Genomic DNA, 25,622 nt, shown 5'->3' on the forward strand with positions numbered 1-25,622 from the left:
TCATTGGTTTCTCTTCGTTTTGGTGCAAAGGAGATTTTGGATAAGAGAAGGCATCTTATTCAAATACCGTTCCAGGTCGATCCTCTGAGTTCACACCAAACCTAGTAAAGGAGCCAAGTATCCTGAATAAATGAAGCAGAGCCGTGGAACCACTGGTGACCTGCTGGAAGGTTTGGCAACCTGTTGTCCCATCGGACCCCCTGTTTCTTTTCGCACCTAGAGGGCCTGAACGGGTGCTTTGACCCATTGCAATAGTGGGATCAACTATTCTTGGCACCTCCAACTTAACCTGTCAGCGAGCCTTTTCGGAAGTGTTCCTGGACCGCCAAGTGAAGTGACCAGCTCATACAGGACCTTTGCCCTGGAACCACCGCCGTCTCGAGTTTCGATTTCTACCTTTGGATACTGTAAACTCTGGGTCTAAGGCACTCTCCTGCCTAGATTCGTATACCTAGCATTCCTTGTTCTGGAATTAGGAGAGTCCACCTGAAACCGAGCATACGCTGTCACCATGTCACCCAGCTGTGATGATGAAATATGTGAGTGCCTGGCTGCTCTGCCCCCCTTGTGCACCCCCTCCTTAAAAAGCCTTCTGCTGATCCTACCTGTCCGGCTAACTATCACCCGATCTCTTTCACTACTTTCGTGGGCAAACCTCTGGAAAAACTGTGCATCTCCCAGCTTAATCTTGACACTGGAACTGTTGTTTGTGTCCATGATCATCCGTCTGGCTTCAGAGCACCCAGAGGCATTTAAGCCACTCTTCTGACCACCTGTGAATATTTGCTTTCCAATCTTGACTCCAGCATCCCTTCTGTCCACATCCTCCTTGGACTTTCCCCTGCTTTCGACAGTCAATCACATCATCCTGATCAATCGACTCAGTGAGAACCTGTGCATCACAGATCAGGCTGTGGAGTGGCTGACCTCTTCCCTCCTGGACCGACACATCAAGGTCCATCATGGGTCCTTTCTCTCCACCACCTCTCCCTCTACATGTGGTGTTCCACAGGGATCCAACCTCTCACCATGGCTCTTCAATATCTACCTGGCCCCTTTGGTCCACCTAATCTCTACCTTCTGCTCCAACTTCCAGTGTTATGCGTATGACACGCAGCTCTCCTACAGACTGCTCCCCTCTCTTGCGCATTCCTGACTGTCTATCTGTGATTCAGGGGTAGTGCGCCTCCCTGCTCATCTCAAAACCTGCACCGGACCACCTGAATTTTCCGGAAGCAGCTCAAGACTTTTCTTTTCTCCTCTGCTTTCTCTCTCTACCTCCCCTGCTGACCTCCCTCCCTATCTGTCTGCGGCATTGACTGGTTTCTTGGATAACTTCAGAATCTCAATTGGTACCACGCTCCTCTATGACCAGTCTCCCCACACTGCCTTTAGGCCTGTCATGCACTAGGGGAAAAAATGAGAATACCCTTGCTAGAGAACAATGCTCAAAACAAATATATGATTGGACGAGTTCAGGTATTTGGGCTGGTCCAAGAGGTTCAATAACGGAGGTCGGTCTGCTTAGTGGCAGGTCCAAACAAGGAGTCAAAGAAATGTACAAAGTGCTCACTGTGTTCAATGGAATTATGTACAAAAAATTCAAAAAATTCAAAAGCAAAGATGTATTTGCTCATACAGACTGACATATAGTGCATAAATTATAAAACAATGCTGTGAAATACAACATACAGATCCAAAAGCAACAATATTACAGAATGACATCAAATAACATAGAAAAAATGTAATATATACAACTTGGTGAGAATGGAGACCTATATGTTGAGTATACATGTAGAGTTCAACAATTCCATTGTTGTAAGACAGTATGCAAGTCCTTATAGAACTGTGAATGTTTTTTGTGAAAACAATCCAAAATTGAAAAATTCGAAAAGAATGGAAACAGGAGGGGCTAAAGGGCTACCCAAACTTCAAAAGAAAATCCTCATTCATTGGGGATTTCTTGTTTCTAATATGTATTTCTTCTGATTATGACAATGAATGTTCCAGGGTCATAGAAAAAACTAGATATCTATTAAGCCTAGATATCTTTTAAGCTAACGTGGTAGAAACTGAAAGTGCAGAGACTGGTATGACTGGGAACCTTTCAAAGCAGGTCTTCCCAGCTCCTATCACGTTTCGGTGGAGATGCATGAGGTTGCGTCCGCCTTCATCAGGGCTCTGTGGGGGTGACCCTGACTCCAGTGAGTATAATTATGGAACATGAGGAAAACCTTCAGTAATGCTCAAAACACTGTGCTGGCAGCTTACCTGCCGGTGCTTAAAATCCCAAGTTCTCGATTCTGATTCCACTAAGAGGCCAAGGCTGAGGAAAGGACCTTCTCCAGCTAGGTCCTGCTGGAAGCTGCGGACCCTAGTTACGGAGGGTGAACTCTACATCATAGGGCTGTGTAAAGAGTAAAAACAAACATAGTGCTGTATGAGGCAAAAGGAAGCCGGCCCATATTGCTACAGTGCTCCATCATGAGAGGAAGATGCATAGTTCTGCATGACAGAGAATTTGAAAATAATATATAAGGGTACCTGTCGATCGGGCAACGAATGAACCGATGCTTGACATTGTTGGTAAAGCGTGCAGTGATGATTCTTGCAATCAACCAACTGGGAACTTGGGATGAATCCTGCATGGGCCAGGAAATCTGGGAAAAGTGAAAAGAAGGGGTAAGAGAACCGCGAGGGAATGGGGAAGGGAGGCGAGAGAGAGAGAAAGAAAGACAGGAGAACAGATGAGGCTAGGCAAGGGATATTGGCCTTCAAAGTGCATAATGCAGAACATTATTGTGGGTAGATCCCTACTCATTCTCCCAGGATGAGGCCCCCCTGTGTGTAGCAAGCGTGTCGAATCCCACGTGGAGCCCGCTGTGTAATGTTACTACGAACTAGTACAAACAACGTTGGTGATACGGGTGATGTGCCTAGGAGCAGAGAAAGTGGTGCACCCGGCCTTAGAGGATGTCGCCTGGCGTGTGTAAATCATTTAAAAAGTACAGGGAGAAAGTGTTCAATATTTATTTGAGGAGAACCCCTGCTCGCATAAAAATCACGTTGCCAAGTGGAACATTGAAAGGAGGTACAATACCTGTGCTGGGGGCTCGGCCCAGATAGAACACCAGAGCAGGAAAAACCGCGCAGAAAGACTTGCGTGGAAAGCTTCTGATCGTGTTCAGAGCGTACGTGAGCGCTGGGAGCCAGAGACTAAATGTTGGCGTCCCTAGCGACCGCGCATGCGTGAAGCAGGAGGTTCCACAGCATGAGCCAATCATGAAGGACCAGGAAGTACGGTCCGATGCGGATGCGGACGTGTGCTTCCAGCTGGTTGGTGTATCTGCAGATCACCATGGCGACCCGTGTGGAACACGGGTCTGCAGCATATCGCGCGCTGAAAGGGTGAGGCCGCTGCGTGTGGTGGTGTGTGCCATAGCTGTGAGGTACCCACTTCGTGCTGTATGTAAATCCAGCAGGTAAGTAGGGAAATAATGCGAACGGACCGGGGGGTGCGGTCCGGTGCGGGAGCGGATGCGTGCTCTCAGTGGCGAGCGGCCATGCAGATCACTATGACGTCCCGTGCGAAGCACGGGTCTGCGGCGTAAAGGCTGCTGCACAAAGGAAAACCCAGTAATCGTCTGTCATATCAGATAAGCTATAGTCACGTCTGGGGCTCCTGTGCTGAATGGAATATATCGGGGTGCAGAGTGCACATGTGTTGCTGCGTGGAACCCCACGTGAGTGTTATTATGGACGTTGGGCAAGGCGAGCTCGGCGGGGGGGAACAAAAGGGGGGAAGGGCGGGCGGGGCAAAAACAAGTTAGAATGAAAGTGTGCAATGTTCCGCAACATATGTGTGTGGAAAGCATATTTCACAGACCATAAAGTCACGGAAGCATTCAGAAGGGTCCGGGCTACTGGTGCCTCATAGAAAAAGAAACAATTTAAAGAAGTGCGTGAAAGATCTCATTTAAACCATGGTGGTACGTATCTAGGTGGTGAATCCACCTAGCTTCTCTTTTCAACAGGGTGTAGTGAATGTCGGGCCCACCTTTGATTTTCTCCACCACCCACCACAAAATGTCGTTGGGGGTGTGGTTCATGGTCAGGTAATGCTCCACTAAGGGGGCTGTCAGTTTTGCATCTGATTTTGGAGCGATGTTCCGAAATGCGTGTGCTGACTGTATGCATGGTTTGGCCTATATACCTGAGGTCGCAGGGGCACTCGATACAGTAAATGACATTTTGACTTTTACAATTGGAAAGGTCTCGAAGGGTCCATTGTCGTTCACCGATGGGGAAGGTTTTCATTTTTCTGGTGAAATTACAGGAGACACAGCTACCGCACGGGTGATGCCCTTGTATTGGGCGGAGAGTGCGGGAGCCAGCCAAACTGTATCGGGTTGATACAAGGAGTGTACCAAGTGTTATTTTATATTTTTGGCACGTTTGTAAGCGAACCTTGGGGGCTGTTCGTCTGGTAAGTTCAAGCGTGCAATGTGCCAATATTTATTGACAATTCTCTTAAGTTGTGCCGTGTGCTTGCCAAAAGTGACCACACATGTAGTGCGATCCTCTGCTGGTGGTGAATTTTCAAGCTCTGGATGGATGAGGTTATCCCGATTTGTGTTACGGGCTCGTTTCTTGGCCTGTGCGAGTAGTCTTTTCGGGTAGCCCCTCCTAGCTTGTAGACGGGTGGATAGCGCTTCTGCATGATTTTTATAGTCCACAACCGAGGTGCAGTTCCTCCGAATACGGAGGAATTGTCCATAAAGCAAATTGTCCTTTGTGTGCGCTGGATGGTTGCTAGTGTGATGCAATAGAGCGTTCCTGTCTGTGGGTTTCCGGTATAGATCACATTGTAGGGAACCCTCTTTGTGTCTGATTATTAAGTCCGAGAAGTTAATCTCGGCATCGCTATGGTCGAAGGTGAATTGTACGTCCTGATTACAGGTATTGAGCCATGTCCAGAAAGTCTTGAGCTCAATGTCGGTCCCTGTCCATATAAAGATCACATCATCAATATATCGGTACCAATTGGTGATCTGTGTCTGCCATCGGTTTTGGTTAGAGAAGATGTAGTCATTCTCAAATTTGGCCATATACAAAATTGCTAGACTGGGGGCAAAAGCCGCACCCATAGCTGTGCCTTTCATCTGTAAGTAAATTGCATTAGCGAAAGTGAAGACATTTTTGCATAATGCAATCTCCATAAGTTTGAGTAAAAAGTTCATCGGAGTCCTGCTTGGGTATGGGTCAGCAGACATCCACTCCCGAGCGCACTCAATAGCTTCAGCTTGAGGAATGTTGGTATATAAGGACTTTATGTCCATCGTTACCAGACGTTGAGTTGTGGGGTCAAAAGGGAGGCCTTCAAAGATAGAGATGGTGTATGTTGTGTCCTTTAGGTATGTGCGTGTTTGCGTGCTGATGGGTTGAAGAAAGTGATCCACAAACTTACAGAGGGGCTTCAAAATGGAACCGCAGCCGGATACAATGGGGCGGCCAGGCGGGTTCAGTGGCTCTTTATGTATTTTAGGAAGGGCATAGAAACAAGGGGTTCTCCCTGTTTATCTGCTTAGAAAAGCTGCCTCCTTCTCCGAAATCCAGTCTCTTTCTTCTGCATAGGCAACCGCGTCACTAATTTCCTTGCAGAGGTCCTTTGTAGGGTCTTTGCGAAGGATACTGTAGCTATCCCTGTCATTGTGTAATAAGAGCACCATGTCCTTATACTCTTTGCTGCTCATTATTACCACACCCCCTCCCTTGTCTGAGGGCTTGATGACAATTTTTTTATTGTTCTGTAGTGCTGTCAGGGCCCTTCTCTCTGCTGCTGTGAGATTATTGATTCCGCATAGTTCTGGTTTTCAGGCGGTCATGCACTAGGGGCTGTAACTGTAACCTCTACAGTCCCCCGCCTCCTTGCACTTACCCAAAGTCACAATGCCCTGGCTGCACTTACTCAGAACATTGTTGCCCTTATCGCACTTTCCCCTCCCCTCTCCCTTGCACTTTTCCCTTCCCCTTCCCCTGCTCCCTATGCTACCGCACTTGCACAATCTGAATGACAGTAGGCCTAGTAAGATCGTTTGCTTTGTCTCTCTCTGTTACCCTCCCTTCTCTTGTCGCACCTAGAAACACATGTGTACAGGCACATTATAAATGACTTATCATATCATATCATGTCATGTCAATGTGTATTCATGACAAACAGCCTGATGGAATCCAAATTAAATCCAGCAGCCATGATCTGCCATGAGCTGCCCTTAACAGTGGGCTCCTATGACCAAATTATTTATATGTCATGTGCCTGGGCCGGTGGCGCCTGTGGAATTAATGGAGGACTTGCCACCATTGATCTGCTCCTCTGCGTTCCCACGCTCTCCCCATGAGCGGTCTAGTTGTTGTCCATCATGGCCCCGCTGGGAGGCTCATAATCCCTCTTCTCCCGGTGGTTAGCGCGTTGCAACCTCAGTGCGATTTACTTTGCTATGGATCAGACGCTAGTACCTTCCTCTTTGTTCCACACTGGAACACCTTTTCTTTGACTTCCTTTTGCTTTCTCCCATCCGGCAGCTGGCCTTTCCCCCTCTTGGTGCGGCACTCTCTCTCTCTTTCTCCGCTAGCCTCCATCTCTGGGTTTCTCTTCCTCTTATCTTTTTCCTCTGTGAGGGCTTTTCGCTCGCTTTCCTACGTTCTGCCTTTTCTTTTCCTTTTTGCTGCTCTCTTCCCCCTGCTTGTAGTGTACTTTCTGTGTACCCATCTTGTCATATTCTGGCGTCTCGACTGGGTTTCTGGTTGCCTTGGCAACCCACCTTAACTTCTTCTGGGAGTCCCGTTTCCTCGACTCCCCTTCTGGCTCAGTTTTTGAACTCTCCACCGGCTCGCTGGGAGGTTTATCGGCCTGCTCCTTTTTTACGGATCTGATCCTACGGATACAGAACCACCTCTCGATCACAGACCTCTTCTGGGGCAGCGCTTCTCTACCACACTTCCTGTCTACTGGGGTTTTTTATGCCGTTGCAGCTTTTTCCCCATTACTGGTTATCCCGAAAGAGGGGTCATAGGTCTGCAACCTGACAAGCAGCCATTGTGGCTTCCTCTCGGGGTAGACCGTACCTACATAAAAAAAGGACTATCGTTCGAGAAGACACTCTACGAAGTTGCACCTTGACACCAGCACTTCAGGTAAGGAGGAAGAGGTGATAACTGATTCTGGGGAAGAGTCCAAGGAAGTCGACAATATAACTGTACAACCCGAAGGCTTGGTGGCAGATTGATTGGTAATATATATATATATAGCTATATATGATTTGATATACTAGCCTCTGAGAAGATACACTTGTGATTTCCAGTGAGACCACAAGATATCAGGCACACTTGTTTATTTCCATCTGAGGGTGGGTATTCCTGCCATAACAGAAGGAAGAGCAGGGATATGGTTGCACTTTGTTCTCTGCTGGGAAGGCTTGACATCTTTCACAGAGGAATAGGACATTTCCTCTTCCTATAGGGGACTGGGTGGGAGTCAGTGCTTCAAAGGGAAGTCTCCCAGCACAATGGGGATGTCACACCAGGGAGGGGAATGACAGTGGTATTTGTCATCCAATGGAGACAGGGAGTGGGGATGTTTAAAGTGTTTGATTTGAAGAAAGGATTTGCGCCTAGGAGAAGAGTTCCACCATCTTTGTAATTCCTAAGTCGCACACACTTCCTTGCATCCTCCCCACTTCCTATCCACAAGTCACTCTGGAAGCTGAGATCAAAAGGCAAAACTCATGCTGGAACAGCAAAGGTTTGCCCTTTACAGCAGGGTTAAAATGGACCAATCTGCTATGGAAATAAATGAGTACATACAAGGCTGACCCCCAATCCGGCCCTTATTTGAATACATTCTGGACTCATCTGAGGGAAAGATTTTTCCTGAAACCTTATAGTGGTATCAGTTCGCCAAAAGTCCCCCACCACTGGGGTGAACATAAGGATCGCCCAGAAGTAAGACATGCCCCACCCACTCCCAGAGAATAGTTGGTGTGACCTGCTGCTGGAAACCCTGCCTGCTGCTGGACCACTGCCCTCTAGGCCTCTGCCTACTGAAAGTATACTCCTGAAAGTGTCCTCTGGCATCCTTTCTGTTTAGGAAGGGCAGAAGAATGACTTGCATTTCCCTCGAGACCCTGAATGGATTTCAAAAGCAACCCAGGTTCAAAAGAAGCATTGTTGGGCTCTGTTTACCACTTTATATGGCGTTTGAGCCAACTCGATTGCTCTCAAGTTGATTATGAGCCATGAAAAGACACAACACAGACAGACCTGTCTTTGACATTCTACATTTTTCAAACCACTTTGGTCTGCTCAGATGAGAACAGTGATGCAGACTCACTTGCTGAACATTGCAGTTTTGAAGTTAAGCTATATTGGAACCTTACATAAATACAGCCTTAAGGTTGGCACCTGCATTGTATATATGTGTAAGTGCTTCCATTTTAGATGATCAATTGTTGCCCCTCTCAAACTTGAGCCGGGCCACCTGAAGTTCCAGAAGCAGCTAAAAACGTTCCTCTTCTCCTCTGCTTTCTCTCTCTCCCCCTGCTGACCTACCTGTCTGCTGTACCGACTGGTTGCTTGGCTACCCTCAGAGTCTCACTGGGTACCAGGCTCTTTCTTGATCAGTCACCCTTACACTGCCTCCGGGCATACCATGCACTTAGGTGTTTTAACTGTAGCCCTACAGTCCCTTGTTCTCCTTGCACTACCCAGAGCCACGCTGCCCTGGCTGCACTTACTCAGAGCATTGCTGCACTGTTTTCCTCTCCCCTCTCCCCTGCACTCCCCACTCCCTTTCCCCTTGCACTTCTCGTTCTTGCACTTCTTCCTCTGTCTTCCCTCCCTTGTCTTGTCGTGCCTAGAAACACTTGTGTACATGTGTCTACTCGAAATTGCCTGCTTTTTTCCAGCTTCTCCGAGGTGAAAAGCTGCTTTTGCTGTCAAACTGGTTGGACCAATCCCAACCAGCTTGTTGCCACAGTTTAATCACCGTCGTGTTAAACCATCGACCCAAGAGGATCTTCACATCTCTTGTTGCTAAGTTTCTTCCGAGCGTCAAGTCAGTTACCACTTGCCGAAGTGTATCTGCGTTGCCTTCCATCACACCGGGTGGATTGTCTCAACACTGAGCCGACCCTCTAGAAAACAGGCAGAAGCCTGGCACGATGCTGTTGAGGCCCCAGGAAAAGATTTTAAAGGTATACAGATTGATTGTGTCTGCCTGGCCTGGTTTTGTTTGCCCTGTTGCCAATTAAGACCCTACTCCTTAACTCTTAAATCAAATATACTTCAACTTGAACACTCTGTAAAGATACCGGCCTACATAGCCCTGTCTTAATACCTAGTGTGCCACTTTCAACCAAGAGTCTGCATATTCTCCGCAGTCCATTACAGGGGGCCTTTAAGTGTCAAGGGTGAGGTATCTTGTCCTTGGGATTGCCCCCCTGTTGCCAAGGATGAGATACCTCGTCCTTGGCACTTAAGGGGTTAATGAAAGAGAACACGTTAGAAGGCATTGAATGGTGAAATACCGAAATCACTAAAAAAGGCCTTGGCACTGGGGGGTGAGGGTGAACCCATGGCAGTTGAAGTATTATTTATAGGAATTCATTGGATATTTTATTCATTTTTCAGTTTCACAGTACTATAGTTGTTTTGGGTGCTTTCTTGCTGGCTAGCATAACCCCACTGAAGAGTACAGCCTGCCATAGGCCTGCGCTACCCTAAGAGGGTAAGGCGGTGTAATATTCCTGCTCTGCCTGTTTCACCTTCGCGAGTGAGCTTACTGTTGGTGTAGTAGTAGTGGGTGGCTGAGTAGGTGTTTACAAACCGCCACGTGTCCCTGTATTCCTGCAGAGCAGCAGACATTGTATTGCACCTGTAGTCCTGGATGTATCATGCGGGCTAGGGGGTGGAGGACAAAACTACATGTAACAGAATGTAAAGAAAAAACTGGAAGATAATCAAACAAATGACAAGCGACATGTCAGCATGTTTGAAAAGTATGAGATAACAGAAAATCACTTTGGGGTACCTGGAGGTTCTGGCACTACATGAGGCACCCACAAACTCAGAGCCATGCAAAAAGACCTGCAACTGGGACCACTACATGAGGCACACAAAAAGCCTTGGGGTGACTAGATGAGGCACCAGAAACCCTAGAGCCGTATAAGAGTGCCTTCACTGTGGGGTGAATACATGGGCCCCCAAAAAACCGAGAGTCAGGCAAGAGGAATTGCAACTGGGATCACTACTTGAGGATCAACACTTCTCAATAGACATATTGAATGTGTCAGCACATGCTATAACCAAAGTCCACGTTCCAAAAATTGGGCACCATTGTGCTGACTATTAATTTCACCTGTTACAGTGCTTAGAAGCAGTAAGACTCCTGAATGAAGCGCTACATGAAGTTGTGATTTAATCATGAATATTGAGAGTGGGATGTATATCTGTTTGTATATGTCTTGGAAGACCCATTAATCAGCAGACTACGAGCTAGGATGCCAAGCAGTATTCATTTGGGTCATGGTGTAGTGAAGAGGTGCTTTTTTACACCACTAGAGGGGTTCCTTGTTGTCTCCTCATTCAGAAATCTGCATGTATGTCGACTCGGCTGGACATGACATAGTGGATGCGCTCACTCAGACCAACCATACTGTGTATGTAGGAGGGCAGGACCAATTGTTCTGTGAGATTTTTTAAATTGGGAAATCAACTATTTTCTCCCGCTGAGACTTACTATGGAGACCTTTGCTTCCCCCTCGACTTTCTTACATTTAATAAAGGGGCATGAAAAACACAAAAAAAGATTTACAAAAGCAGTGTTTCTATTGTATTTCTTTTTATTAGTTTAAACAAAACGATAAAAAAAGAAGTTTGTGTTCTAACAATGACATCAGTTAAAACCTTCACAGAAAGTATTTATCAGTATTTTAAAAGTTGGCATAGTTTATCAGAAATATTTTAGCGTTTTTCTGAGTCTCAATGGTGCTGTTATTTAATTAAAAAATAATATTTAGGTTGCAAAAACGTGGGCTCGTTAATGAAAACAGTGTTAAAAACGATTGCTTTCTATGTAATGAAGCTCTCCTTGGAAATGATGTTGTGTTAAACTCAATGATCAGATGAAATCTTAAGAAACACACCGTAAAAGGGCTGACAATATCATGTGATCTTGAGGTGAACAAAGATAGGCACTTGAGACACCTGTTCCCTATTCAGACACCAGGAAATGCAGCATTTATTCCAAATATGTGCGCCAAGAAAAGGGAATATAGGTGCGCATGGAAGTATGTTTTGCAGAGGGAGTTCCTTCATGCCAATGGTATGGGGGTGTCTGGGGACTCTGGGGCCGTGGGCATCAAATATCAGAAATAGCATTTCAGAAATGTTGTGAACCATTTTTTTTTTAAAAATGACTCTTAAATAGAATAAATTATTATGATCCAAATCAAAACAAGGAGGAATTCATGTGGGCCGAATTAATCCTATTATCTTGTTCCCCTCAGAAACTACTTATGGATTAAGATTAGGGAACTTGGGCTCTTGCTCTCTTGAAACTATGCTTAATGAAGGAGTAAAGCCTGATTGCGTCCTTGCTCCTCTTCTTTTTAATCTTTAGTTGCCTGATATTGACGCAACACTAGGACTTGCTTCAAACTTTGATGTTAGGTTCTAGCAAATGTTTACGGCTGACATATGCAGATGATATGTTTAAGGCTGACATATGCAGATGATATGTTTACGGCTGACATATGCAGATGATATGTTTAAGGCTGACATATGCAGATGATATGTTTACGGCTGACATATGCAGATGATATGTTTAAGGCTGACATATGCAGATGATATTGTGATTATCTATCTGATTCCAATTGGTCCACAATGGAGTCTCAATGCTTTAAATAGTCATCGCAGGCTTAACCTTCTGCCCAGAAATGATAAAATAAACTCATATTATGCTATTGAGGAAATTAACACATTTTTATTTTACCAGGCATTTGCACCATTAACCCCCAGTTGTGAGACAGCATTCCAATTATGTAGGTTTCCAAATCAATTCCATCCAGGATAATAGGCGGTTCTATGGTAGGATAAAAACCAAAATCTTGCCTTTACTAATCAAAATAAAGTAATGTTAAAAAAAAAAAAAAAAAGCTTCTCTGCAAAAGAGAATTCCGGCTATGTTGTATGGTAGAGAAATGTGTTCATAAATAGATAAACTGAGGATGGGTAATATGGAAGGATTGATATGGATGTATTCATTATATCTACCTTAATCCGTAGCCATCCGCACTGAACAGAGTCAGCTTTCTTGTTACGCAATTCCTATGTCTAGATGCTGCAAATTTTACTTTAAGATTTATTGGACATTAGATTTACTCAGTTACTCATAGACTTAAGACTATCTTTTCTAAACACTAGGTAGGGTTATTGGCGAAGATACATTTTGATAGCATAAGAGTTTGCAAGGGACATATACCCATTCCAGTGAATGACATGAGGAAATAGATCTGCTTGTAATTGCAAAAACTGCTTGATCTGCAAAAATTAGGATAATCTAACTAATAATTGTTTTTGCAATAAGTACAATGTTTTCATGTTTTCGCCCTGATACAGGCATATGTTAAATAATGTCCTGTCAAACTAGTTGCAAGAGACTTCATATGATTTTGACGGAACATCCTACTGACTCTTGAAGCTAAAGGGGCCCGTGAAGGCCTGAGCAGTCATGTACACTCTGGCATCTGGTCTTTTCATCAAAATCCAAGGCATCTAAGACCTTTCCATCGAATTTTATTCAACGAAAATACTTTGCAACAAAATGCATTTTCATTGAATAAAATTTGATGGCAATTCGATAGATTTTTGTAATTTAAAATTAGGGTTAGGGTATGGGGTAGGGCAAGGGTAGGGGTTAGGGCAAGGGTAAGGTTTAGGGTTAGGCTTAGTGTAAGGGGTTGTTTAGATTTAGGGTAAGGGGTAGGGTAAGAGTTAGATTTAGGGTTAGGGTAGGGTGTAGGGCAAGGGTTAGAATTAGGGTTAGGGTAAGGGGTATGGTATGGGTTAGAATTAGGGTTAAGGTAAGGGGTAGGGCAAGGGAGGGTTAGGGTTAGGCTTAGGGTTTCATTTGGGTTAGGGTTAGGGTGTGTGTTTTGGGAGTTGGGTGGTTTGGGGGGATCCCTCCACAAAAAAAAATGCAATGTTACATGAAACTGGCCAGTGCCAAAATCCAAGATTTCAGCACTGGACAGCTCCATGTAACATTTTAACGTTACAAATAAATGTATCAAAATGCATTTTTTTACATTTAAAAGTCCATGGGCCTCATTACGGGTAGGGCGGTCCAGAATTAACAGTGGCGGTAAACCCGCCGCCACTGTTAATTCCGGACCGCCCGATCCCGACCCCTGCAGGCGGAAGGTGATCTTCCCGCCAGGTCTGACCTGGCAGGTTGAACACCGCCCGCCTGCAGGCGGACGTGGAAACACCAGCACCATCACGAGATGGTGCCGGTGTTTCCATGGTCCCCATCCCCACTGAGTCCTATGGCACTCAGTGGGAATGGGGATTAACACCATTCCGCCTCCGTGACTCCCGGGGACACCGGGGCTGTAATGCCCTGGTAATTCCGGGAGTCACGGAGGCGGAATGGTAATACGAGTCCGGCGGTAACCAGGCGTTTTTTACCGCCGCAGTTACCGCCGGACTCATAATGAGGCCCCATGTCCTTCTGAACTTGCCCATATATATATTCGATGGACTGGTTTCGATGGAAATGCACTTTTATATGTAAAAGATAGCATTTTGATGGAATGGCATTCAATGCATTTCCATCGATGGATTTGCATTTCAATGCATTTTTATCGATGGAAAGACCATAAACCGTACACTCTTGTCTGTGTAAAAGTTGAATCTCAGTCATAACTTTCAAGCATGTACTCATTGGGCCACATTACGAGTTTGGCGAGCCGTGCCTGTTTTACAGGCATGGCTACTGCCAAACTAGCTACTGGCACCACCACCCGCGATTGGGCAATAGTCGACCCATTACGAGTTGAATGGGCCAGTAATTGCCCATTGGCGGGTGGCGGTATTGCCGGGCTCCTGATCCCCATTCTGCCCATAGGACAGAATGGGGGTGGGGGCACCGTTGACAACGGTGCCGGTGCAATCACGAGTTCTGCTCACAGGTGTCGCACAGCCCGCCTGGTCAGACTTGGCAAGCTGTCAGGCATCTGCGAGCAGAACTCGTAATTCGGCGGTACGGTATGAATGGCACCATTCATACCGTATCCGCCAACTTAATAATGAGGCCCATTGAGTGTCCTCACCTCACGGATTGTAGAAATTATATTTTCAATCATTCGGTTTCAAATGTGGCTCAATTACAGACGGATGAGTTTGGGGTGGACGACAGAAACCTTTGCTTATCTTCATTGCTGTTTTTTATGATGTATTGGTTTGGATGTGGGACTTAACATTTGTTAAACTGATTTTTATCTGTTTTGTGTACTGTTTGGTATTGACCACATGCACAAATAAATAGACAAAATGACACATTTTATGTTTTTCTCCTGCATGGTTTGCCATTAACACAGAGCATTTGAGCTTTCCTGTAGGAATGCCAGAGAGGCGTGATATACAGGCGTTGCCATTTTCAGTAAAAATCCATTGGAATTGTTGGATTTTTTAGCTGTTGTGTATCTGTGTGCCTGTGGGTCTCCATTTAAAGGGGAGGGGCCAGAGAAACAGGTTTCCATGCACGCGCTGCATCGTGGTTGAAGTCTCCTTCTGCTTCTCTTATCCACAGGGTTGTGTTGAAGATGATACGACCCTTGCAGCTTACATCACCATCTGCCTATTGGAAGCAAATCTCCCTCCGACGGTACGTAGAGACCTGGCCTGGGTCATGGTGTCTGGACAGTTGCTTTTGGGGTGGAGAGATACACCTTGCACAGGTCTGAATGTCTTATACATGTGATTAGGGGTACAGTAAGCAAAGCTTCTGACTATCAAAGGTTGGTTCAAGGACATATGGAACATTAAGAAAAGTAGGCCCAGCACAGCAAACTATGGAAGGGTTAAAGCCCTGTGCTCCTTTGGGAGGGAATAATGGGGAGAAAGTCCTGTGCTCCCATGGAAGGGAATAAAGGGGCTAGAGCCCTGTGCTCCTGTGTATGGGGAATACAAGGGATACAGCCCTGTACTCCTGTGGGTGGGAATGAAGGGGATACAGCCCTGTGCTCCTGTGGGAGGGAATAAAGGGGATAAAGCCATGTGCTCCTGTGGGAGGGAATAAAGGGCATAGAGACCTGTGCTCCTGTGGGAGGTAATAAAGGGAACATGCTGCATGATTTTGTGGGGGGAATACAGGGATTGAAGCCCTGTGCTCCAGTGGGGCGGGTGGAATAAAGGGGATACAGCCCTGTGCTTCTGTTGGAGGGGAATAAAGGGATAATGCCTCATGATCCTGAGGGAGGGAACACAGCGGTGAAAGCCCTGTGCTCTTGTGGGAGGGGAATAAAGGGATGACACCTCATGATCCTGAGGTGGGAACAAAGGGGCGAAAGCCCTGTGCTCCTGTTGGAGGGAATAAAGGCTAACGCCTCATGCTCCTGTGGAGAGAACAAAGGGATGGAAGCCCTGTGCTCCTGTGGGGGGGAACAAAGGGGATAAAGTCCTCTGCACCTGTGGGAGGGGAATACAGAGATATAATTACTGATCATGTGGGAGGGACCAAAGGGGTCAACACCCTGTGCTCCTGCCAGAAGGAACAAAGGGGATAACGCCTCATGCTCTTGTACAGGGAATAAAGGGGATACAGCCGTGTGCACCTATGGGAGGAATAAAGCCTCACACTGCACTTTTGGGCATGAGACTAAAGGGAACAAAGCCTTGTATTCTTTTAGAAGGGAAAAGAGGAAGAAGCCTGTAGTCATGTAAAAGGGAAGAATACACTGTGCACGTGTGTGGGTGGGAGGATGCTGGTATAAAGCCTTCTGGTCCTCTAGAAGGCAATACAGCCCTGTGCTCTTGTGGGAAGTAATACAGGGTATATAGCCTTGTTTTACTGTAGAAAGGAAGCAGGCCCTATACTCCTGTGAAAAGTAAGTTGCACTGTGCCCCTCAAGAAGAGAAAGTCTCTTGCTCCTGTAGGAGGGTCAAAAATGGACAACCTATGTGGTCCTGTCTAAGGGGATAAAAGGAATACACCTTGTGTTCCTGTAGAAGGGAACATGGCCCTGTACTTCTGTAACAGGGAAGAATGATTCCTTCTTCAGAGGAGCATGTAAAGCCCTTTGTTGCTGTCGAAGGGAATATATCCTTGGTCACCTATGGGAGTGAATCAAGCGAATACAACCTTGTGCGGCTGTAGAAGGGTACACAGCCCTGTGCGCCTGTGAGATGGAACAATACACTGTGTCTGTGTGGAAGGAATTCAAGCCTTCTGTTCCTGTAGAATGGCAAATGGGAATACATCTGTGGGAGGGAATTAAGTAAATACAGCCTTATGCTTCTGGGGAAGGGAACATGGCCCTGTACGCTTATGAAATGGAAGAATACACTCTGCCACTGAGGAAAGGATGAAACTCTTTAGCTCCTTTTGAAGGACCAATCCCACACTCTTGTGGGAGAGAACTCCTTGCACTCATTGAGGGGGGATAGCCTTGTGCTCCTGTGGAAGGGAAGCTGACCCCATTGTTCTGTGGAAGGTAAGAATACACTATGCCCAGGAGGGCGGAGTTAAAGCCTCTTGCACATGTAGTAGGGAATGTTGCCCAGTTCTACTTTGAAAGGTAAGAGTACATTCTTGCATCTGAGGAGGTAAAGAATTGTGTTCATGTCGAAGGAAATAAAACAAATACATTCCTGTGCTCCTGTAGGAGCATATAAAAGCAATAAAGACTCATGAGCCTATAGAAGGGAACAAGGCATTGTACCCCTGTGCAATGAAATAATACAGTCCGTCCGTGAGGAAAGAATGAAGGTCTTGCATTCCAGTTGAAGGGAGTAAACCCCTCAGCTCTTGCAGGAGGGAATATGGCCCTACCCTCCTGTGTGAGGGACTGCAGCCCTGTACTCTTGTAGAGGGGACTCTGGCACTGTTGTTCTGAGTAAGGTAAGAATACCCTTTGTCACTGAGGGAGGAATTAAAGAATTGTGATCCTCTCAAGGGCAATAAAGTCCTACACCCTTACAAATACAGCCTTGCACTCCTGTGGAAGGCAAGAAAACATTGTGCCTCATTCTAGGTTTGCCGGTCTGGAAACAAGCTCACTGGCACCCTTGTTTCTGGACTGACAACCTATGTGTTTGCCTGCTGTGGCCGCTGTGCCCGACAGGTTAGACCCTGCCGGGCGCAGCAGTCACGGTAGGCAAACCCTTCAAGGAAGCACCGGCACCGTTAGCAACGGTGCCGGTGCTTCCTTGCCCCCAAACCTACACAATTTGCCGGCGCCTGACTTCCTGGGCCACTGGACTCGTAATGAGCCGGTGGCACCGGGAAGTCAACCCACCGGTAGCACCAGCAGGGTTCCGCCAGACCCGTTATGAGGCCCATATTGTGCCCTATGAAAGGTGGCAAGGACCAATGCTCCTGTGGAGGGAATAAACCTCATGCTCCTCTGGGAGGGTATTCATTCCTATAATCCAGTGGAAGAAAACAAAATATTCTACCCTTGTAGAAGCCGATCAGCTCCATGTTCTTTTTAGAGAGCAATCGCTGTGCTTCTGTGTAAAATGAGAAAGAATTCTGCTCAGTAGATGGAGCAGAAGCACAGGGTTTCAGTGAAAGGAATGTAGCCCTCAGCTTCCATGGGCTAGTAAACCATATCATTCCATGGAAAATTAGAAGTTACTGCAATTGCACCCTCTTGAGAGATCTAAAACCTCATAATCTGGATGGAGCAAACAATCTGCTCTTGCAAGCATTTCACGTTACTAGGGCAATGGATAAAGCCTTTGGCGCTTGTGGGGGGATACACTATAACCCCTGTTACCCGGGAGATCACAGTTCTTCATGATGAATGGTGGCTCCCATGCCTTCTGGGCTCTGCTCTTCTGCTCCGGTGGCGCGGGACTTCAAGTGGCGGATTTGGTAACTCCCTATTCCTGTGGAAGGACTCCACAGGAGTGTTGAGGCGGAAGCACCATCGCCGTTGTTAATCGTGCCGGTGCTTCCGTGATAACTCTGCCTACCAGTGCTGGCCCCTGCAGGCAGACTTGTAGTGATGTGGTCCGGTAACCTTAACGGAACCCTTGTTTCCTGACTGCCACACCCGGAATGAGGCCCACCCTGGCCAACCAGAGGAATATTTACTTCCCAAATGTTTCTTTTCATCCTGTAAATGAACGTAATATTTGTCAAACAATTCATACATTGATCCCAACTAATTGCTCGGGTGACACTTGCCCCTTATCTGGAGTTGAGGAATGTGCTCAGTGTGGCACTAGCAACCTTAATTACTGCTATTGTCAATTGCTTGTTTCAGGAGGGTGATGATCAATTCCAGTGCTTAAACTAAAGGTCAATGTCAATTGTCTTGTTTCTGCTCAAAGTATAGAAAAGGGTCCCATCTTCTCAATTGCAAAGCTTGTCTGAAGAGCATCTGTGGGTCAGAGATTACCATCACTCGATGGAAGACCAAGAAGAAAAGGGATGCTGCCTTTGCTTTAGCTGCCCCCCCAGGCATGGAATGCCTTAATGCCCTCACTAAGAGTCATATCATCCACCGAGGTCTTTAAGAAAAAGCTTAAGACAGTACACTTCTCTTAAGTCCCTCCAGCCTCACGAATTTCCGGAAAGTCTCTCAAGATTATTCTTTTGTCCATGCGATTATCTGCTTCTCCCTCTTATATGTGGTCTGTCCAGTTCAGTGTATGTATGTTTGCGCCCTTAAGCCTCAGGGTACCTGGTGCGCTTTACAAATCCATAAACATAAACATACACACATAAACCGTCCTATTTCTCACTGTCCAGTGGTACTGAGAGCGCAATCCTTCATCCAAGAGATATCTTACCCTGTTTATTGAGATGCATGGATCCAATGAACTTTTGATCCTGTATCGAGTCGCTGCTTTCGACACAGTGGATCACACTCTTTTGCTGGACTGGCTGTGACTCTGTTTTGAAACATTTCATTAAATCCCTCTTACATGACAGAAACCCACCAGTTGAAATCAATTCTTTTGAATCAGTTTGCACTTGTCAGGAATGAGGGGTGGGGTATCACAAGGTCCATGTATAGCTCCTACTCAATATGTATCATTTCATTAAGCCTCTACGTGAACTGCTGACACGCGGCAGCATTTTATTGAGCAACTGTGCAGATATTAAACAAATAATATTCAGGTTGAGTGATAGTGTGGAAACAACCTCGCTCTCATTCACACCCTGTTTAAAAGCATTGCACTTGGATGGGTTATAATTGATTAGGGCTGAATCAATCTACAGCAAAACAGAATTACAAATACCTCCACTTGATCCTCAGGGTTTACCGCAGGTTCACAAGTGGAGATAGGAGGGTGTAAATCCCCATTTTCTGAAGTCCATAGAGCCGATGTTACTATGGCTTTCACGCCCAGGCTGGCGGGTGGACACACCCTTTAATGGCCTGAAAGCCCGAGCTTTGCAGGCCGAAGCAAAGCAAGGGACTCAGCTCGGGCTGTGGGCTGTTAAAGGCTGTGTCCGCCCACCAGCCCTGGCGTGAAAGCCATTCACCTCCCGGGGTTCTACGGGGTGCAAATTTCATTTACAATTTTGCATCTGAAGATTGGCCTCGCTGCATCCGATCTTTCGATGCAAAATGAAGAAAAAAATGATGGCCACCAGCATATGGAAAAGGGACTAAGCGGCCAGCAGAGGGAGGACCTCGGGACCGCAGTGCAATGCTCCGGTCTGCAGGTTAGTGATGGGGGTGGGGAGGGGAAACAGGATATTGTGGCAGGTTTTTGGTGCCTCACCACAATGCAAAAAAAGAGGAAAAAAAAGCCACCCCGGGAAGGGTCTTCAGTGGCTGGGACAGCGGGTAGTGATTGTGGCTGAGCGCTCTTTGCCGGGTGCGAATGATGTTTAGGTGTTAAGGAGGAGGATTTACCTCCAGCATTTTGCTGAATGTAAATCCTCCCCTTCAAGCCCGAACTCAGGATTTGTTGGCGTGGGAACAATGATGATAATTCCATTACCACCACTTTTTTCCGTGATCCGAAATACTCGCAATGAGGGACAGTGCATACGTACCCTGGGGGATATGCTTAATGCTTTGGTTTCCAGGAGCACCCAAATGAATGCACTTATCAGTTAATCAAATTATTATCTTATGGTATGAAAACTAGATTGGCCTTTCATGACAGACGCCACATGCGCAAACCACAACTCTCGCAATCCTTGCCACAGAGACTGATTACTGCAATCTTCATTTACTAGGTGCAAATAAAAGCATAATGGCCCGTATTCCAGAGTTACAGAACACAGCTGCCACAATAGTCCCTAATACCCCTTGGCGAGGCCATACTTCTCTATCCTGCGTAAGCTGCACTGGTTACTAGGGAAGGATCATGTTATATTCTAAACCCTCAGGCCAACCCATAGGGCTCTTTATGCGCCACCACCTGAGCACCTGCAAAATAAAGTGCTCTGGTCTGTTTCACAAAGGACACTCGGATCTAGACAAAAGGTCTGGTGTCTGTACCATCATATAGGAAGAAATAGCGATGGGACGCTCTTTCTAAGTTCAGGCTCCAATGCTGTGGAATTCACTCCGGGAGGATATTCATAGGCAGCAGAGGTGTTGCTAGGGGGGTGCTAAGGGGGCTATAGCCCCTGATCTTTTGGTTGTTGCCCCGGATAGAATCTCAGGAGCTACAAACAAAAGGCTAGCTAGCCCCCAGTCCCGACACTTCTGACATGAGCGTAGCCCCTGGTCTTTTGCAGACCTAGCAACACCCCTGATAGGCAGAGAAGCTTCTCACTTTTTTACAAGAGTTCGAAGACACATTTGTTTTGAACTCCTTCCTTATCCTTCTAATCTACTGCTTTTAGCTGACTCTACATCGCTTCGATACCCATTGCATTGTTATGGGCTACATAAGCACTACATGTTCAGTGTTCCTTGGAGGATATTAAATACCGTACTTGTGACCCGCTTTTAATTCAGACGAATGAGATTCCCCAGATTTCCGATATTTGATGATGTGCCTTGCCCTGACCTCTGCCAGCTCAGAACCCTCTTCTTCTTTCTTCTAGCACCCGGTAGTGCGCAACGCCTTGTTCTGTCTGGACACAGCCTTCAAGGACACGTCCAATGTCTACACCAAGGCTATCCTGGCTTATGCATTCACGTTGGCTGGAAGGGATGACAAGCGGGCGGAGCTGCTGAAGTCACTGGATGAGGTTGCTATCAAGAAGGGTAAGTGGAAGGTAGTGCATAGGAACCGGCTCCTCACATCTGCTGGGCTGATGTGCTGAGCCATTCTTTAAACAATGAACACAGTGGAAGATAAAGATGAACCTGCAATGCCTTGTGAGTATTCACATTGTGCAAGTGCAGCAAGAAGAGGGGAAGTGGAGGTGGGGGTAAATGCTGGAATGTCTGTCCTCGTGGGAGAGCAGCAGATGAAGTGCATAGTATGGTAAGTGCTACGCGGACTTGAGCCGCATTCGGTAGAAAGTGCAACCCTACAAGATGGAGGCCGGTGGCTGCCGAGGCAAGTGCTACAAGGTAGGCAGAGGCTGGGGCGATTGGGTGTGGGAGGCCAGATCCCCGAATCGAGACATAGTGACTGTGAGATTAGAGGGAGGAGGGAAGGAGGAGGTGAAGATGAAGGTCTTGAGGAGCTTGTGAAATTTAATGAAGTCCTGCTCAAGATGAAGAGGAAGGGGCAGGCTGTTCCATAAGAGGTAGCCAGCTGAGGAAAGGGATCGGCCTCCGGCCCTCTGTTTAGCAAACCGCTTTACACACAGAGAGTTGGTGCCAGAGGACCATAGAGGTCTAGAGGGAGAGTATTTAATAAGATAAAGTTGCAGATTGCGTGGTCCCAGACCCCAGAGAGCCTTGTGGATGATGCAGAGGGATTTGAATTTAATCTGTGCTGTAATCCGGAGCCAGTGAAGAGTTTTTAGGGCAGGAGAGATGCAGTCCCTGTGCTTAAGGCCATGGATAAGTCTTGCTTCCCTATTCCGGATTAGCTGGAGGGGTTGTAAATTGGAAGAATGTAGATTCAGGAGAAGGCTATTGCAGTAGTTAAGCCTAGAGAGAACCAGGGCACTGGTAACATTGAGCTTCTCGGGGAAAGTGAGAAAACGGAGAATTCCTTTGAGAAGGAAGAGACTAAAGTGGGACTTCTTGGCAATGTACTGACTGTGAGGGAGGAAAGAGAGAGAGGAGTCGAAGATGCCTCCAAAGTCCACGTTTCTGGCTTCAGATGAAGGAGCAGGGGGAGAGCCCATAGGGGATTGCAAGAAGGGAAAAAAGAGGAAGCTGGGGTCGCAATAGGAATGATCTCGGTCTTGCTGGCATTGAGGCAGAGATCATTGGAAGTACACCAGGACTAGATGGCAGATAGACTGTCTGGGATGATGGCAGATTCAAGTGGGTTAGCAGGAAGTTTGAAAAAGGGTTGTGTGTCATCTGCGTAGCACTGGAAGTTGGCGGAGAAGGAGGAAATGAGGAGTGCCAGCTGAAAAGGTTAAGTGTTGAGGAGCCAGTGGGAGAGGTTTGTGCCCTGGGGCACACCACAGGTAGAGAAGGAGGTAGGTGAGGAGAAGGTGCCCAAAATGACTTAGGACGAACGTTGGATTCTCGGAATACAGATTGAGGGTTGTGGAGACCACCAGCAAGTTCAGTGTGTGAAGTTGTGGAAAGGCCAGCTTCTCCAGCAGCTTCCCAAGGAAGGCGGTGATCGAAATAGGGTGGTAGTTGGCTGGACAGGTAGGGTCTGCTGAAGGTTTTTTGTGGAGGGGGCACACAATGGAGTGCTAAAGGGAGGATGGGAAGAATCCAGTGGTGAAAGAGTGGTTGCAGAGATCAGCGAGTACAGGGGCAAGCAAGCCAATGGTGTCCTTGATGGTTCCTGAGGATCAAGGGGAAACCTGTTTGGAAGAGACCTTCATGGAGCAGACAACCCTGGTTACTTCTTTAGATGTGACAGGGGAGGAGGAGAGAGAGGAAGAAGGAGGGTGAGAAGCCGTAAGAGGCAAGGGAGTGAGAGACAGGTTGGGCGTGAGGGTGGCAAGGGTGCCACCCTTCACTCCTGTTGTGGGATTTCCCGGTTCTGTCTTGACTGACACTTTTTCCCCTGGGTCTAATTCTTGGTGCTCTCATCTTTATTCCTATCAATCGGGTTCAGCAAAGTACTTGGTTCCCCTCCTGCTTCCTGTCCTTATTGCCTCCAGTCTTATTTTAATACGTTGTCTTTGAAGAGTATTTTTCTCTATTTGCATTTTCCTGGTTTTCCGATTTCTTTAGTTTCTTCCTTTCCTCTTCGTCTTGCCTGTTGTGCAGGCAGGTTTATAGTGAAAAAGTCGAATGTAAAAAAGTCGAATGACAAAATGTCGAAAAAAAAAACGAATTTTTTTTATGACGTTTTTCATTCGAAATGGGGGGGTTCCCCCCAACCCCCCTTTTTTATTTTTTTTGTTTTACCCATTTTTTTTTATTCCCGGACCCCAAAACAAATATATAATTAAAAAAAGGGAATTCGACTTATTTTTTCCGAGATTTATTTATCGACATTATTGTTATTCGACTTTTTTTTTCTAGATTTTGACTGACCACCGTGCAGGCACCATCCGTTTTCCCTATTCGCTGTTAATCATGCCGATCATTATAGTTCTTCACTTTCATTGTCTCTCTTTTCAAACATTTTCTCTAGTTCTCGTTCCTTGTTCTGGTCCCTTCTTCCATATGTTGTCCTAATACCTTTGTGCCCTGCACATGTATGCAGTTCACCTTTACATGCTGTGCTCTTATTCCTGTGATTTCCATTTCTTCAGGCTCCCTCCCTCTGTTCAGCTCTTTTGTGTGTCTCCTTGTTTGCCCTTCCTCAGTCTGTTCTGCCTATTCCATCTTCTTCTCTCCCATGTTGAAGTCTATTTCTCCAGCTGTTTTTCCTACTTAATGTTCTCCTTCTGGTTCCTGCGCTCTCTTCTAAAGTGTTAGCAATGGACATTGAAGTATTAGATTTAGGAGAACAATAGCTGTCAGCAGAGCACGGATGGCCCCATGTACACATCCCAGAAGAATTCATATGTATCCCTGTTTATACATTGGCCTTTCTCACTGGTATTTGGCCAGGGACTTCAGAACAATGTCCTTTAAAGCTTGGCCTCCCTTTGTGGGAGTCCCTCTACGGGTGCACAGTATTCATGTGCCCACCTAATACTTGTCTGTTCTCTGAATTGCCTGCCTCCTGTGATCAGAGGAAGAGCCTGGCCACACCATAGGCAAACCCCCAGAGTGCCAGCTTTCTCCACTAAGATAAATCAGACTCGAAGCTTTCTGAGGGATGCATCTCTTTTCTTTCCTTAAGATGGGTTCAAACACTGGGAACGCATTAAGGATACCAAAGACGAGGAGCCATTACCCTCCTTCCGGTTCCACACACGCGCTCCCTCCGCTGAGGTTGAAATGACAGGCTACGTCCTGCTGGCTCGCCTCTCCAAGCATCCCGTCTCCAAGGAGGATCTGAAAGAGTCTTCTCAGATTGTGAGATGGATGTCAAAGCAGCAGAACGCCCAGGGAGGTTTCCGGTCCACGCAGGTGGGTGTGAAGTGTAAGTCTGTGTGTGTATGTGTGGATCCCTGCCACCCACTATCAACCACCATAACAGAGTCAAACTGTGTATGAGCTGCCTTCACAGGGGTTTCTCAATCGACTCTTCTTGCTACGTCACATCTGCTATTCACTCCACCATTGCGTACTCTCCAGCTTCTTAAACTTTCCCAGTATTCCCCAGCAGACGGAGAGGGCCTCAGGACTCCTGCTACAATCCATGCTTTCTACAAGCTTTCATTTTACAGTGCTGTAACAATACTATAGGGAAATAGAAATCCATGTGCCCAAATTCGTGCCCCTTCAAAGAAGGATCCAAAGCTCTTTTGAATGGTGGGATCCAGGAGAAAATGCTGCACCTAATTCTTCAACTAAATTCTTCAAATGGAGTTGGCAGGTGGGTTTAACGAGTTGCCTGTCTGGGAAGACTATCCTTTCTGGATGACTAGGGAGCTGTGGCACAATGACACTTGGCCTAGTAAGATCTTTTGTCTTGTCCTCCCTCTGTCTTCCCTCTCTTGTCGCGCCTAGAAACACTTGTTTACAGGCGTGTTATAAATGATTTATCATATCATACCTTTAAGAACATTTTCTTTCCTAAATTGGGATAGCAGCCAGATTCATAAGCGTTTTTGATCAAATATCAAGCAGTTTGAGATCTTGGACTAATGAGCTAAGCAAGAAACTCCTTTTGATCTGAACATACTATGCTGTGGTTCCTGCCTCACCCAAGCGTCAGCTGTGCCATTTGGATTAGCACAGTGATGCATGTGAAAAATGTAGAGAGGCTTA

General features: G+C 46.5%; 1 protein-coding gene across 1 annotated transcript in view; it reads left to right on the forward strand.

Moving 5' to 3' along the window:
* LOC138580188 (alpha-2-macroglobulin-like) overlaps positions 1–25,622 on the forward strand; it is a 450,387-nt gene that overhangs the window by 340,100 nt on the left and 84,665 nt on the right. The window contains exons 27-29 of the mRNA XM_069650526.1: positions 14,870–14,944; positions 21,305–21,467; positions 24,589–24,818. Coding sequence (XP_069506627.1) covers positions 14,870–14,944; positions 21,305–21,467; positions 24,589–24,818 — 468 coding nt within the window. The remainder of the gene's footprint in view (positions 1–14,869; positions 14,945–21,304; positions 21,468–24,588; positions 24,819–25,622) is intronic.

The sequence above is a fragment of the Ambystoma mexicanum genome, chromosome 3p (assembly GCF_040938575.1).
Source record: "Ambystoma mexicanum isolate Mex_15411 chromosome 3p, UKY_AmexF1_1, whole genome shotgun sequence".
Classification (NCBI taxonomy): domain Eukaryota; kingdom Metazoa; phylum Chordata; class Amphibia; order Caudata; family Ambystomatidae; genus Ambystoma; species Ambystoma mexicanum.